Source organism: Octopus sinensis, linkage group LG1 (genome assembly GCF_006345805.1).
Source record: "Octopus sinensis linkage group LG1, ASM634580v1, whole genome shotgun sequence".
Lineage (NCBI taxonomy): Eukaryota > Metazoa > Mollusca > Cephalopoda > Octopoda > Octopodidae > Octopus > Octopus sinensis.
Window position 1 is genome coordinate 153,747,212 of NC_042997.1, and position 15,894 is coordinate 153,763,105.

The following is a 15,894-nucleotide window of genomic DNA, read 5'->3' on the forward strand; positions in this document are numbered from 1 at the left end:
ACTGACTAAAAGTGATTCCTATTACATAATGACAACATAATTCACATTATAGCATTTCAAGATACGTAGCGGAGAGGCCGCATTTTATTCAACGTGTTTAAAGGGTAGATAAAACCAGCTTTTCCAGTTGAATTTGTAAATTAAACTTCTCAGAATTCTTATTCAGAAAGTAAAGGGACGTAACTAAGTGTCATGTGTTCTATAGTGTAAGCTGCTTTCTAACAAATCAAGAGAACGAATGATGGCAAAAAGTTGAATGTGAAATATTAATTGAGTGATAGAATAAAACCTTGCAGTATTTAGATACAACCTTTATATATTTTATATATATATATATATATATATAGAGAGAGAGAGAGATACTGGAGTAAACACATAAAGGCGAAACAAGGTGGGAAAGTAGTACCCGAATACCAGAGGTACAGTAATATGCTTTATTGAAAAGCAGCAGAAATATCACAAAAACTTTTACTCAGAGTTTCACGTTTCCGTTCGTCGGACAGTTTTGTTTAGATTCTAAACGGGAACGTTGAAACTCTGAGTAACAGTTGTGATATTTCTGCTGCTTTTTATAAAGTATATATATAGTGAGCTCAAACTCACCCATGTCAACTTATCTATCCTCTGGGATCGATTAAATCGACTGCGCCTGGACGTTATATCTGTGGTCTTCTGAAAAATCATTTTGTTACCAACAGATCTATAGCAGTCGAGTGAAACTTCTTTCCTTGTCATTCCTTTCACATTAAAAATATTTTTGAGAAGCATATCAGATCTTATTGTCCAAACGGAAAACTTGAACTTGGAGGGATTTGAATTTGGAACTTGAAAAAAAATTAACAACTAACAAATATCATTTAATCTAGCGATCTATGGTTTTTAATTTTTAACTACTCTAACATCTTTGGAAAATAATTACAGCCGTAACTGATATTTATTTTACTGGCATTTCATAAATGACAGGCTAAATATATAAATGAAATCTTTATTCAAAATATGAAAAGGAATATATTCTACAAAAGAAAAAGAAAATAAAAAAGAATGAGAAAGAAAAAAATATCAATGCAGCACCAAGTGCTTCCATTGGTCGCACACCACAAGGTTCAACAGGGAACCTACAGAAACAAGAGGCGATGGCGAAGCTAAGGCGCTGGAAAAGCCAACCATCATCACGGACATCACTGACACCTCGGTAAGGCGAATTGCCAACTTTGACAAGAACTTCGTCCTTAGTTGTCCAGTCCCTCCAATCGTCACGTGCTGGAAGACATAGTTCACAACAGGCCCCGATACTTCAGGGTTTTGTTCCGTTCAAGCTAAATATGAATTCAGTTCGGTGCTCAATCGTTCTTTCAAAAAGTCTTCATACCCTACATATCAAAGCATGTGCTTAAGTGCTCCGCTATTAACAACCTCAGTTATAGGAGACACGAAGATAAAACCGAAATATTTTGACAATGAAACCAGTTCGAGTGTTAGTCTTTCTAAGCTTAAATATGGAACGAAATCGAAGACATAATTTAAATCTTTAGTCTAAAGAAACAACGGTATAAAGATATATATGTAGGTGGAATAATATCAGAGATGCAGGAGCTACCCTAAAGTTTGCCAGCTCTTCTAAATCCATTGCAATGCTGGAAACCCTTCCGTATTGTCAGCGAGTATCTCAAGGTCACAAGCGTTTCGCCCCTTAGTCTGTACGCTTTGCCTGAGTGAGGCAGCAAGGATTGAGCTAGTCTTCACCTACGGAAGGTTCCATTTGAGGTCTTTTATCAACCATAGCCACCTTGAGCTAGTCTCAGCTGCTGTGCATAAGTCCTTGATGGGTTTTTTCAGTTGTGTGTGTTCCATACCTATCTTCTGCAGGAAATAGCACACTGACTTAGGTGGAAAGCCACGGCTGCCGACTTCAATTGGAGAATGAGGCTGCATACTAGCCCTTGACAAGGGTCATGTCGACTAAGTCCTGAGATTTCGATTTCTTAACCTGGTGGGAAATATCAAGTATGTCCTACCAGGGCACAGTGAGTTCGGCCACAATGATCGTTTTTGTATTCCCGGAGAGCAGGAACATGTCTAGTCGGAGTTATGCTACCACTATTTCCTTAGGTGCATTTGCATCTCGCCTCGGGAGCTTTGTCCCCTTCCTTTAGGAATTTCATACCCTTTGGTGGCGGTGGTTGGTGTTTATTAGCTTTCGTCCTTAGTAGATCAGTCCATTTGGCAATTTCTGCAAGAACCTTGTCATGCATCCACTTATATCGGCCTTCTCCCAGTGCCCTGGGGCATCCGTTCAAAATGTGGTTCAGAGTGCAGAGTTGCTTCGTACTGCTTGCAGGACGGGTGTTCTTTTTTTTTTTTACCCCATATTTTATAAAGATATATAAATTTAATGCATCAGAATAAAAATAAAAACATTTATAAAACCTGCAGTTTTCATGGGACCCGTAGCTGACTGTAATACAAAGGCAGTATGCCGGCAGAAACGGTTAAAGCCTCTCTCTCTCTCTCTGGGTGCGAATTTCACATGAGACAATTATGTTATGAATCTCTTGGTTCATAAAATAAATACCAGAATCGAATAAATCTTGTACAAAACCTATTATTAGATATGTAAACACATAATGACCCAGCAAGAACAAAATTATAAAGAGACTGTATTATCTTTAGTAGGAATGCTGCAATTAACTGGAATACTCAGAATATAGGCTACTGATCCTCTACCTTCACATGTTATAAGTCAATACTTAATTCTCTGTACATTCTATGTTCAAATTCAGATGCCTTTCATTCTCTAGAGTTCGATGTGATCACTTTCAGATGAAGCTTTCCTTTTTTCTATAACAATAACTAACTGACCTACCCTTGCTTGTCAATTCTTAAGCTACTGTATTTCCTGAGAGTTAGTCCCTCTTATAGGTTCTTGTCGTTCCTCCATTACTTTGACGACCTAATCTTCAGGAAACTCGAATGCTTGGTCAATGTCAAACTCTTCCCCAGAATCCTGCGACCAAGCTGCTTTGCCCAAACGGTTTGGAGGTCTAGGTCAGCACAAGCTGCTCGTCTCTCTCTCTCTCTCTCTCTCTCTCTCTCTTCCCTGTTTTCATTCCTGCATGCATACTTGCTCTCCTTTGGTAGGCAACATCCTCTCCTCTCCAACATGGACTAATTCCAAGAGGGAGATGGATGAAACTATATCACAACGGAGAGAGCTGGGTTTGTCAGTTCCTGTTACAGTTGAAGATAGTCAAAAACAGAGAGTATGGGATAACCTGCATTCAGGTGCCACTTTCAACACTCTCCTTGATCAATCTGATCAATTTTCAAGGTGTCGCCCACTTTCAGCCATTGCAAAATTCTCGGGGGACTGGATTGATGCTCTGCCTGTAGCCAATATTTGAGGTCTACTCAGTCTAAATGAACTCCGCATCTCCATCGCACTCAGAGTGGGAACTGAGATGCCGCTGTGGTAGGCCCCTCAACCTTACAGGTCTTCATAGTCTGTCTTGCTGCCTAAATACTGGTCGCTTCGCTCGTCACACCGAGCTTAACATAATCATTAAGCGGGTCCTAGCTCGGATTAATATCCCCTCAGTTCTGAAGCCGTCGGGGTTATCCACAAGTGATGGAAAGAGACCAGATGGTCTTACCCTCTGTTCCTGAGTGTAGATGTCTCATTTGGGACGCCACAGTCTGCGACTCTTTTGCTCCCTCCCACATCCTCGATGCTGCAGTAAATGGGAGGGTCACTTCTTCCGTAGCCGAACGGGAAAAAACCTGAAGTATGGGTTTCCTGAGAGTGAACTATCTCTTCCAGCCTGTGGCATTTGAGATGTTCAGAGGGATTGGGCCACTAACCGCGAAGTTCTTGTCAACGTTGGCAGTTCGCCTCACCGAGTTGTCAGGTGATGCCCGTGAGGGTGCTTGGTTTTCTCAACGCCTTAGCCTCGCTATCGCTCGTGGTAATGCTGCGAGCGTGCTGGCTTGCTGGCTTGCTGGCTTGCTTCAGTAGGTTCCGTTAAACCTTGAGGTGTACGACCAGTTGAAGCGCTTGGTGCTGCATTGTTTTTTTTTTTGGTTTTTGGTTTTCTTTAGATAAATATATTCAACAGAAATGGTACACTAATAAGCTGGAGCTGCAGAATAAGTTTTGCTTGGCTATATTTTATTTTCAGAGTTAAAATAGTTAACAATTCAAATTTTGACACAGGGCCAGCACTTCCGGAGAGGGGATAAGTCAATTTCATCGACTCCAGTGTTTGACTGGTACTTACTTTATTGAACTCGGAAGGATGAAAAGCAAAGTCGACCTCGGTGGAATTTGAACTCAGAACGTTACAGACAGACGAAATGCCGCTAAGCACTTTGCCCGGTGTGCTAACTATTCAGCCAGCTCGCCGCCCAAAATGCATTTGATATCCATCTGTTGTACCAAGTGTCTAGAAGGTCGTGAGTTCATTAAAAGAATACATCATATTCAACAAGTGAGCCTGCCCCAAAGTAGGAAATAAACGGTGTTGAGGTACAACGTTTCGTCCTTTTTGTCTTGTAGGCATTATAGTGTGGTTTAAGGAAGATCTGGCAGGACTTCAAGCAAGTCGGGAGACCACGTAAAGGTCTCGTGTGGTCTGATCTCAATGGCAATGGAGATCAACAGACATGATATGTTTACAATGGAGGTTTTCGACTGGATAAAATTACATAACTTTACATGCTCGTAACATCTTTATTATCAATTTCTAGAAAAGAAAAAAATTAAAGCGATTTTTGTCATCAGTTTACCAGGCCACATTTTATGAAAAATAATTTGGTGAAAATTTGAAAAACTTCAAGAGGTTGGAAAAAATTTAACAAGATCCAGATCCCGGGCTCCCACGCAGTTTCCAATCTCCCAAATTAATTCATTACGCATTAGTCGGTCCGGAGTTCCAGGTACTACGTATTGGGACTAAACCCGAAGCCACGTGGTGTCAAGGCGAGCTTCTTAACCACAGCCATGTGGAGGGAAAATAGATATGTTATGTTATAAATGAACTTATATCAACATTTCTTATTGTTAAAAATGCAGGGATAACTACTTTAAAACTTTTTTTTTTAGTTTAGCATTCAATGTTTCGAAGAGAAAATATGCCAAATAAAAAGCTTGTTTGCTGTGTTGTATTTTGCTTGTTCGTAAGTCATTTTCAGAGTATCAATTTTTAACTAAACCTTTTGCTGTGTACTGTTTCAGATAGATCCCAGAACAGTGAAATTAATTTATCATTAATTATAAACTAAAATCTCACTTAAAATTTAGGAATTTAACATTATTCCTACGGTCAATCTTTTTTTTTTTTTTCGTAATAGCGGCTTTGAATTGTTAACTATTTTAACTCCACTTTACGAAATCCAAAATGGCGTCGTCTTCAGTTAAAATCGGCAAGAAGGAACCAGAAATTGTAGTGTTTAAAGATCCCTGTAAACAAAAAAAAGTAAGATACTTTTTGAAATAACAATTTGATAAATTTTTCACGTTTTCCTATAGGGATTAAACATACATTATGTTCTATATATATATTTCATGATTCGAGTATGTTTAAGGGGTAGGGTGGGGCAAAATGAGGTCGTTTGGCTGCATTTTTTACTTTGAGACAAAATATATCTTTTACAAATGTTCACTACCTTACAAAAACTATATCAACTAAGCAATTGGTCTTCCCTAAATGCATTAAAAGCTTATAACATAATCTGATCACTATTTCAAAAAGTTACCGCCGTTCTCTTTGAGCATATGAAAAACAAATTTTGCTGGGGCAAAATGAGTAAGACAAGATAATGTAAATTTGCTATTTTAATTCTCCAGAAAACAGACTCAAACACATCAGTATTCATCCCTATACATCTGATATTGATCAGAGATGCAAGAAAAAAAATTAAATATCTAGATCAAATGAAAGAGGAACAGGGATGAGTAGCACATGATGTGAAATTAAAGAAACTCGACTAAATTTTAAAAGATCCACATCAAATATTCTCTGTTGCTTCTTCTCAATCTGCTGGCGTGTCCCCTTTGTAATATATTTACTCACCATGCGATTAAAGAGAAGAAATTATTGAAATTACTCATTTTACCCCGTTTTAAACATTAAACTTGAAAATGATCAAACTAAACATTAGTGCTGGTAAAAATTGACTTGGAATCTAACAGAGGAAAGAATATTGATTGCTAAGCAACTCTCTAGTGGATGTCCCTTAACTAGTGAACTGCTTATGTATTAAGTGTAATGTTACATAATGAAAAATAATTTTAACACCTGCCATTAAATAATTTTAACATGGGTAAGACAAAGTTTCTTGAGGCTGATTTTCTATGGTCAGCTATGTTTTCTACAGGATTTTGGAAATGAGATAGCCTTTTTTCAGTTTCTGTCTACCAAATCCACTCATAAGCATTTGGTTAACACAGTGCTATAGTAGAAGACACGTGCCCATGGTGCCATGCAGTAGGACTGAGGCTGAAGCCATGTGGTTGAAAAGCAAACTGCTTAATCACACAGCTACTCTTTTACCTGAACATGAACATTAAATATTGGGTATAGACAAAAGCTTAAAAGAAATGAGGCTTGTATGCTCTGTAGACATGTAATGTTAGTGTGTATGAATGAAGGAGTATAACTGAGGTGAGAGGAAAAATTGGTGTAAGAGGAATTGAGTGTAGTGTGCTAAAGGGAAGACTGAGTAGGATGACCGTGTGATGCATATGATGGATGACATTTGGGTGAAGAAGGGCCAAATGACCCAAGTAGAAAGAACCTGTTGAAAAGGAAAATCAAAGATATGGAAAACAGTGCTAAAGACTGATATCTTGAAAGAGATTAGGCCTGACTCAAGCAAGAAAATAAACAGTGCTGTGGCACAATGTTTCATACCTTAATGCACATATTTCCCCCCAGCACAAGCTAGTAAGAGCTGTAGATCAAAATATGAAGTGCAATATCATATTTTATCTAACAACTTTTTGTTACCCAATGTTTCAGTCTTCATTCACCTACACCTAGTTTACCTTCCTTGCTGTATCAATTTCTTTTTTAGTTCTTAGTGTATTGCATATTAGGATATTACAACAGAAGATATCACATATGTTGTTTATTGTGAATGTCAGTATTATATTTATTTTCATAAAAGATCACAATAAGTGAGGAGATCAAATGCTAGAAAAGATTTGTCTAACCAATGCAGGTATGGAAAAATTAACATAAAATGGTGATAGTGATGATTAGCTTTCATATGGTTTTTTTTGACCTCCTAGAAATATTGCTAAGATCACACCATTTAACTTTAAAATATAGGATACGTTGAATATTGTAGTCCTAGATGCACTGAATACAAGACAGGATAGTCATGGCTAGAACTCTGCTGGATCAGGGCTGAACTGGTGCTAAACAACCACTCTGCTCTATCATTTAACACCCTGGCATGGGTTGGGTGGTTTGGCCAGAGTTGGCAAGCCAGAGATCCTCACCAGATTCCAATCTAAATTGGCTTGATTTCTACGACTGGATGCCCTTCCTAATGCCAACCACTTTACAATGTGTGCTGGGTGTTTTAAGCGTGGCACTGAATATGACATCAAATTTATATTTTTGTGGATCAAAGCTAGGGTGTTAGAAAGCCAGATAGAAAACATTGCAGAATTTGTTCCAACATTGAAGGTTGTGAGCTCATTAAAAGTTTACATTCGTACGTTAATACATATATTATTTCCCCCAGCATATGCTAGCAAGAGCTGTAGATCGAAATATGAAATGCAATATATTTTATCTAAAATTTTGTAGAATATAGAGTACTTAAAATAACTAAACACTTACCCAACGTTTCAGTCTTCTGCTCACCTAGGTTACCTCCCTTCCTGTATCACAATTCCTCTTTCAGTTTGTAATGTATCATATATTAAGATATTACAACAGGATATCGCAAAATTGTTTATTGTAAATGTCACTGTTATATTATTTTCATAAATACACATTAAAACAAGATTTTTTCAGTTTTTGTTTGCTAAATCCACACACAAGGCTGAATAGTTATGCTCACACACACACACGCGTTCAGTCCATACCAGCATGGAAATAATGATGATGAGCATGGAAGGTGGAATAGACTATCGTTATGAATATTTTTAACATTTTACAACAATGCTTCAAATATGCCATGACAGTTAAGTTAAGTTTTGCAATAACAGATAACTCTGACATAGCCAGTATCTAGTCTTAATAACTTTTTTTAGACTATATTATAGAATTTTCAAAAATTCAAAGATAATCATATGTGCAGTGAAATTTCCAATATATATATGCATGTGTATGTATGTATGCGCGTGCACATACACGCAATGCCATTTCACTGTTTTTATTTGTCAAAATGTGGTGTAATGACAAACACTTCTAAAATATATTGTTTTTCTTTATTTCCAGAATTTTCATAAGCAACATTCTAAAAAGAAAAATGAAAAATCCACAGAGAAACAAAAACAGATAGAAGATTTTAGATATGGTAATTTAAAACGAGAAGTTTCCAAGTTAGCTCTGTCAGCTTATACAGGAAAAGAAAGAGAGCAGGCTATGGAATCTTATCTCATAAAACTTGGAGCACATGTAAGTCTTCTGTTTACTTCTTCATTGACTTCTTCATTATCATCATTAAAAGTCTACTTTTCCATGCTTGCATGGGTCAGATGGGGTATATTTGAAGCAAATTTCTGATGCCAAGCCTCTCCTATTTCCAAGTGAGGTAATATTAGTCCATTGCCAAATATATTTTTGATGAATATTGGAAATGAATGACATTGCTTGCATGGCAATGGCAACACACACACACACACATACGTATATATACATATAGTTATGATGATCTTCTTTTGGTTTCTGTCTACCAAATCCTCTCACAAGGCTTCTGTTGGCCCGGGGACTATAGTAGAAGGCCATGCAGTGGGACTGAACTCAGACCCATGTACTTGGGAAGCAAACTTCTTTGTCTAAAATATGCATGAGGAATAGTAATGGACTGGATAGTCATGTCACACTGCTTGTACAGATTCCTGTGATCCTCTGTTGACACCCATTTCTGTTGTTCATCATGTTCTGCAGGTCAGAGGGTTTGCAGTTTATGTTGTCACAAATCTGCTTGATATAGGTCTTGGTTTGCTGTTGCCTGCCAGCTCTTGTGTAGGCTCCTTCACACTGTCTACAGCAGGCATAAACAAGCTTCCTCTAGTGGTGGTTCTTTTGAGATATTGCTCACCACAAATTGGCCACATTGCTAAAAGAATAATTTAACAAACATCTTATACAAGCAAGGTACACCATATATTATACTTAGAAAACTATGAAAATATTTTAAAAAATTTATATAGGTTTTGCACTGGCATGGGTGTTTGGTTAAAAGTAGGCACAGATGCGGTTGTGTGGTAAAGGAGTTCACTTCCCAACTGCATGATTTCAGGTTCAGTCCCACTGTGTGGAAACTTGGGCTAGAGTCTTCTATTGCCCTAAACTTTGTAATTATATTTGGCAAACACAAACTGAAAGAAGTCCACTGTCTGTTTGTGTATGTATGTGTGTGTATGTGTGTCTTCTCATCTTGATGATAGTTGTAAATGTGTGTCATCATCATATGTGCTGTGTCATTTATTTCCAATCTTCTGTGGAAACATGGCCAATATTGTGAAGGATGGCAAGAGAAAGGGCAGGCGACTGCAGAAAATCTGTTTCACTGAGAACTGTCGAATCATGCAAGCATAAAAAAGTGAGTATTAAGACAACAAAGATGATGATGATAATAGAAAAAAAGAAATTACTTGAAAATTTTAATATGTAACTCGATGATGCAAAACTTAGTTTCAGTTTTTGGAAATATTTGACATAGTCAACTAACAAATTGTTTTCAATATCATTTGTCTATAATTTTAGATGTTTTTGACTTAATGGCTTTCATTCAGAGAAAATCGTACTCATATTTGTAGGAACTATGGAACATAGTGACGTATCTACTAGCAAAGCATGTTTTTTGTGGGGTAGGATTCTTCAGGAAGAAGTATATAAAACTGTATTAAAGGATTCGTTTTGAAATGTTAGGCTCAAAAGTGGCTCTCTCTGAATTTCGGTTATTTCCCCTTGCACTTATTTTTTTTGTTTTACTTTTTGCAACAATATTAAATGGACTTGCAAAATACAGAAATCATTAAACCTAGATCACGGTTCTGTTTTAAGTCATTTTCACTCAGCAGCATGAATTACATATTCAGACTTCTTGTGGTTGGTTAATGTCACCAGTCCTGTGTTCATTTGTTTTACAGCCATTTTTCAATGCTAGCATGGGTTAGGTGAATATTTATTGATTTTCCTAAGCTAGATTTCAAAAGCTTTGGCATGATGATACAGTTCATAATTTACTAATTTTTATTTTACAATTTTATTTAAGAATTATTATTTGGGTTATAATATCCATGTGAAATGCAAGATCGGTTTGGGAACAATTTTTTTTCATCTCCAAAAGGCTGCATATTTCTTCTTTGAGGCAATAAAAGTGTTAAAACATCTTCTCTTTACACAGCCAGTGATCTTCACAATAATGTACCAGATTCCCAAATTTATAATCAATTTGTGAAAAGTCATTAAATTGTTCATTAAATCATTAAATGATCAGCTGGTCTCAGTCCTTAACTTCGGAAACATGTTACTGTAATAATCATCTTCAAGAATATTAACTTCACTGCCATTGTTGATGTTGGCCTAATACTCAAACATCATTGTCAACATCATCATCGTTTTAATGTCCACTTTTTCCATATTAGCATATTGTTTGATATTTCTGCTCAGCTTTCGTTAAATTTAATGCATTGTAGGGAAAAATTTATATAAATATTTCACAGTTCTATATTTAAGATATGAGGAATTATGTACATTATTTACATTAGATGGATATTTGTCCTCATCTTGTTTGTTGTTAACACAACGTTTCGGCTGATATACCCTCCAGCCTTCATCAGGTGTCTTGGGGAAATTTCAAACCTGGGTTCTCATTCCTTAGGTATTTTTCGACGTGGCGTAGTGGTTAAGAGCGTGGGCTACTAACCCCAAGATTCCGAGTTTGATCCCAGACAGTGACCTGAATAATATAATAATAATAATAATAATAACATCGAAAAATACCTTAGGAATGAGAACCAAGGTTCGAAATTTCCCCAAGACACCTGATGAAGGCTGGAGGGTATATCAGCCAAAACGTGTTAACAACAAACAAAATGAGGACAAATATCCGTCAAATGTAAATAATGTACATAATTCCTCATCTCTTAAATATTTCAGTTTAACCCAATTTGTTGTTCTAAATTTTGCATGAGTTTCTTGTTGTAAACTTCCTTGTTTCTTTTAGATTAATTACTTAAAAGTATGATTCATTATGTGAAATATAATAACCAGTTGGATACCACAGCTGGCTAACAGGAAGAAACTTCGGAATGTTTTGAGGCACTTTCAGTAAAACTGGATGACTGCTCTCTTTTGTTACCAACCCTACTTGTTTCTAAATAAAATACTGTTTCCTTTGAGCTTTCATTTGATAAGCTATTGAATGGTCAAACATGTTTCTGTGACTGATGTAATTAATAAATAATACAACCTACACAGTGACATTGCTTTTGCACAACATGCAAACAAGATCAAGACTATAGGAATACAGACTCACACACACATATCATCATCGTCGATTAACGTCCGTTTTCCATGCTAGCATGGGTTGGGCGGTTCAACCGGGGTCTGGGAAGCCAGGAGGCTGCACCAGGCTCCAGTCTGATCTGGCAGTGTTTCTACAGCTGGATGCTCTTCTTAACACCAACCACTCCATGAGTGTAGTGGGTGCTTTTTACGTGCCAGCGGCCACGATCGACATATATATGTGAGGGTACATGGCCTTGTGGTTTGGGTGTTGCACTCATGATTGTGAGATTGTGGTTTCAATTCCTGGATTGGGTGGTGTGTTGTATTCTTGAGCAAAACACTTCATCTCATGTTTCTCTACAATCACTTCAGCACCTGATGTATAGTACACCTTGTACCTGTTCAGGCAACATTGATTTGATGGAGGGAGCGAGCACAAACGCTTGATCACTATAGACAACTCGTTTGTGCAAATATGTTTGGCAAGAATTTGCTAGAGCACTCACACTATTCAGTCTATTTGATGTCATCCACGGTTATGATATAATTGTTGCTGGATCTATAATTATAATGAATGAAGGAAATGAAGTATGGAGTTGGCAAGAATTTTTATTCAACACATCCTGCATTTGTCCCTTCCGGGTGGGATATTGCACAGCTAGTTGTGTTGCTTCCATATTTGCAGCTTGCATCTCATCAGATGTCGCATTTTTAATAAGATACTTTGTTACATATACTGAGTTTCGCTTGGCATGTTGTAGTCCCTTGTAGGATATTGGCTATACTGACAGTGAATAGAAAACATTTCTGGGTTATAATTGGTAAATGGATTTGGCTATAGATCACAGTGAATACATAACATAAAGTAATACAAGAATAAAACATGACAAAGGATCTCAATTAAAAAATAAAACGAAGAAGGATGGGTCTACACGTGTTAACACATATATAGATGTACACACACACACATCTTGCCCACTCATGTCATTGTTTATGACTGTCTTTCAGTGACATCAGAATGCCAAAACCCGATAATTAGCACCCCAGAGGTCTCTTACTGACAATAATATTGTTTGCCTATTCCTATCTTGTATCTTTACTTGTTTCAGTCACTTGACAGTGGCCATGCTGGAGCACCACCTTGAAAGATTTTTAATCAAACAAACTGACCCCGGGAATTTTGTTTTGAAGCCCAGTACTTATTTTATCAGTTCTTTTGCTGAACTGCTCAGTTACAGGGTCGTAAACACACCTACACCAGTTGTTTAGTGGTGGTGGGGGACAAACACAAAGACACATATATACATATATGTATATACATACATACACACACACACATACATACACGATGGGCTTCTTTTAGTTCCTGTATACTAAATCCACTCAAAGCTTTGGTCAGTCCAAGTCTATAGTTGAAGACACTTGCCCAAACACAATGACACACATATATACATACATACACATTATACACATACATATATATATATATACATAAATATGTGTGTGTGTGTGTGTGTGTATATATATATATACACTCGTACATAATGGGCTTCTTTCAGTTCCTATATAATAAATCCACTCAAAGCTTTGGTCAGCCCAAGTCTATAGCTGAAGACACCTGCCCAAGGTGCCATGAAGTAGGATTGAACTCTGAACCATGTGGTTGGGAAACAAGCATCTTACCACACAGCCACTATACAAAATAGATTAATAAATAATATGTTGCTTCTGCCTTGATGCTTGTTTAAATTTGGACATTCTTTCATATTTATTCAGAATAAGCATAAAATAAGGTTAAAAACAATTGATTTGATTCTTTAGGATGATTATATGCTTTGAATGACTAACTTTGTGAATTGCTTTTACTTTTTAAGCTTAACAAATTTCTGACTTTCTTTCCTATTCTGTTTTATGTTTGCAGCCTGTCAAGAAAAAAAAACCTGAAAATTATAAATTATTTCTTGAAAGAAAGAAAAATGAGAAAGATGAAGAAAAGACTAAGAACACTGAAAAATTCCGAGTGAGTATAAAATGTCTTCTTTTATTATTTAGACTGTGGCCAAGCTGGAATACTACATATAAAAATTTTAATCGAATGAATTAACTCCTGTACTTATTTTGTTTTTTAAAGCCTGGTACATAATCTATTGGTCTCTTTTGCTGAACTCTTTAGTTACAGGGATGTAAACGCATTAACACCTGTTGTCAAGTGACACTGGAAGACAAACACAGACACATACACCCTGTGCTTCTTTCAATATCCATCCACCAAATCATATCACAAGACTTTGGTTGGCCCAAAGTTACAGTAGAAGACACTTGCCCAAGGTGTCATACAGTGAGACTGAACCCAGAAACATGTGGTTAGAAAGCAAACTTCTTACCACACAGCCATACCTGTGCCTGTCTTGATAAAGATTATAAACTTTTTGCTTGGAATCATCAGATGAATTTTTTATGTTAGGGTTCTCAACTATTTTTTGCCTATGGACCCCTTTGGTTTCTATTTTACTTAGGTGGACCCTCATAGCCATTTGATGTTTAAAAAATTATGATTACATTTTTGTAATTTGACATTATTGGGAATTGCATAAAAAAGTTGTTAAAATACATTTAGCAGGCGCAGGAGTGGCTGTGTGGTAAGTAGCTTGCTTACCAACCACATGGTTCCGGGTTCATTCCCACTGCGTGGCATCTTGGGCAAGTGTCTTCTACTATAGCCTTGGGCCGACCAAAGCCTTGAGAGTGGATTTGGTAGATGGAAACTGAAAGAAGCCCGTCGTATATATAATGTTTGTGTGTCTGTGTTTGTCCACCCCCACCCCCCCAGCATTGCTTGACAACTGATGCTGGTGTGTTTACAGCCCCGTAACTTAGCGGTTCGGCAAAAGAGACCAATAGAATAAGTACTAGACTTACAAAGAATAAGTCCTCGGGTTGATTTGCTCGATTAAATCATTTTATTGACCCTGAAAAGATTAAAGGCAAAATTGACCTCAGCTGCATTTGAACTCCAAGCTGGAAGAAATGCTGCTAACTAAACATTTTATCCGGCATGATAATGATTCTGCCAGCTCACTACATTATAATAGTACCAGCAATCGCGAGATCATAATTTTGATTCCCAGATCAGACTATGTGTTATGTTCTTGAGCAAGATACTTCATTTTACATTGCTCCAGTCCACCAAACTGTAAATGGGCAGTCTTGTGATTGATTAGCTTACAAGGATGAGATGGTGACTCAGGAAAATCACCTGAATGGAGGTCTTGTGAGCCACATTTTGTATTCAGCAATCAAAAGGATGAATAGTACAACCCATACTGTGAATCTAAATTGGTTGGGATTGGTTGTTGAACTACATCAAAAGATAAATAAATAAAAATGTACATGGGCCAACATTAGAAAATCTTACATCATAAAACTTAGTTAATGAAGCAATTTGTTTCTTTTGCCTTTTATTTTGATCTTTGTTGTTGCAACTCATCCTTCTTGTCATTTCTGTACTTTCTGTAGTTTGGAGAGAAGGCTATTGCAGAAAGAATTTCAGTGTTCAGGACTAACATTGGTCAAGAGGCTGAAGATGGTCTCAAAATATTTACCATTTTCTGACATTATCAGGGCTATCAAAATCATGACCAAGTATTTGAAAACCTTCTGTAGAAAGTTGTACACAATACTTTTGGTTTTCTTTCATGTATAGATTGAGATAGATCAAGTTACCAGCTGAGAAAAGGACTTCTGGTAGCTGCTCACATTTCAGAGTATAAGCAATTTCATTTCTGTCTCAAGTTATATTCCTTGTTGTTGCACAAAGTAGAATCAGTATTGCAATAATGTTTTTGTCTACAGTTAATCAATAGATTTCCAAAAACTTTCTAACAAATGTCATAGGTATTAAAACCACCTCTGACACCTATTCACAGTTGCCGGATGTATTCAAATTATATTTTATTGATGTAGATTTTCCATTTTCATTTTCGCATATAGTTTATAAAAAACAAAGTGGATAAACTCATTAAAGAGGTTTTCTTTTTTTTTCTAGGAAGAACAACTGAAGAAATTAATTACAAGAGCTCATAAGTCAATAACACAGTATAATAAGATGTGCAAATTTAAGAAGAAAACAAATAAATCAAGAAAAAAATAAATATATTTTTGTAAATTTGAACATGAGTTACTGGTTTTATTTGTAAATGCT

General features: G+C 36.7%; 1 protein-coding gene across 3 annotated transcripts; it reads left to right on the forward strand.

The window, feature by feature from the left end:
• The first annotated feature begins 4,403 nt into the window (after positions 1–4,403).
• LOC118764722 lies at positions 4,404–15,864 on the forward strand. 3 transcript variants are annotated; one of them, XM_036505694.1, is made up of 5 exons: positions 4,404–5,172; positions 5,347–5,471; positions 8,451–8,630; positions 13,615–13,713; positions 15,739–15,864. In XM_036505694.1, exons 2-5 carry the CDS (start codon positions 5,394–5,396, stop codon positions 15,841–15,843), a joined length of 462 nt encoding a protein of 153 aa, XP_036361587.1. In that variant the 5' UTR covers positions 4,404–5,172; positions 5,347–5,393; the 3' UTR covers positions 15,844–15,864. The 3 variants fall into 3 exon arrangements, with proteins under 3 accessions (XP_036361587.1, XP_036361590.1, XP_036361592.1); XM_036505697.1 differs by having other exon boundaries at positions 4,404–4,597; XM_036505699.1 differs by having other exon boundaries at positions 4,418–4,522.
• Positions 15,865–15,894: the final 30 nt, after the last annotated feature.

What these genes read in the sequence shown, in the direction of transcription:
- LOC118764722 (XM_036505694.1), top strand. Translation starts at nt 5,394, where the DNA reads ATGGCGTCGTCTTCAGTTAAAATCGGCAAGAAGGAACCAGAAATTGTA. An exon ending in TCATAAAACTTGGAGCACAT is followed by an intron (nt 8,631 to 13,614) that starts GTAAGTCTTCTG and finishes TTATGTTTGCAG; the next exon opens with CCTGTCAAGAAAAAAAAACC. An exon ending in AGAACACTGAAAAATTCCGA is followed by an intron (nt 13,714 to 15,738) that starts GTGAGTATAAAA and finishes TTTTTTTTCTAG; the next exon opens with GAAGAACAACTGAAGAAATT.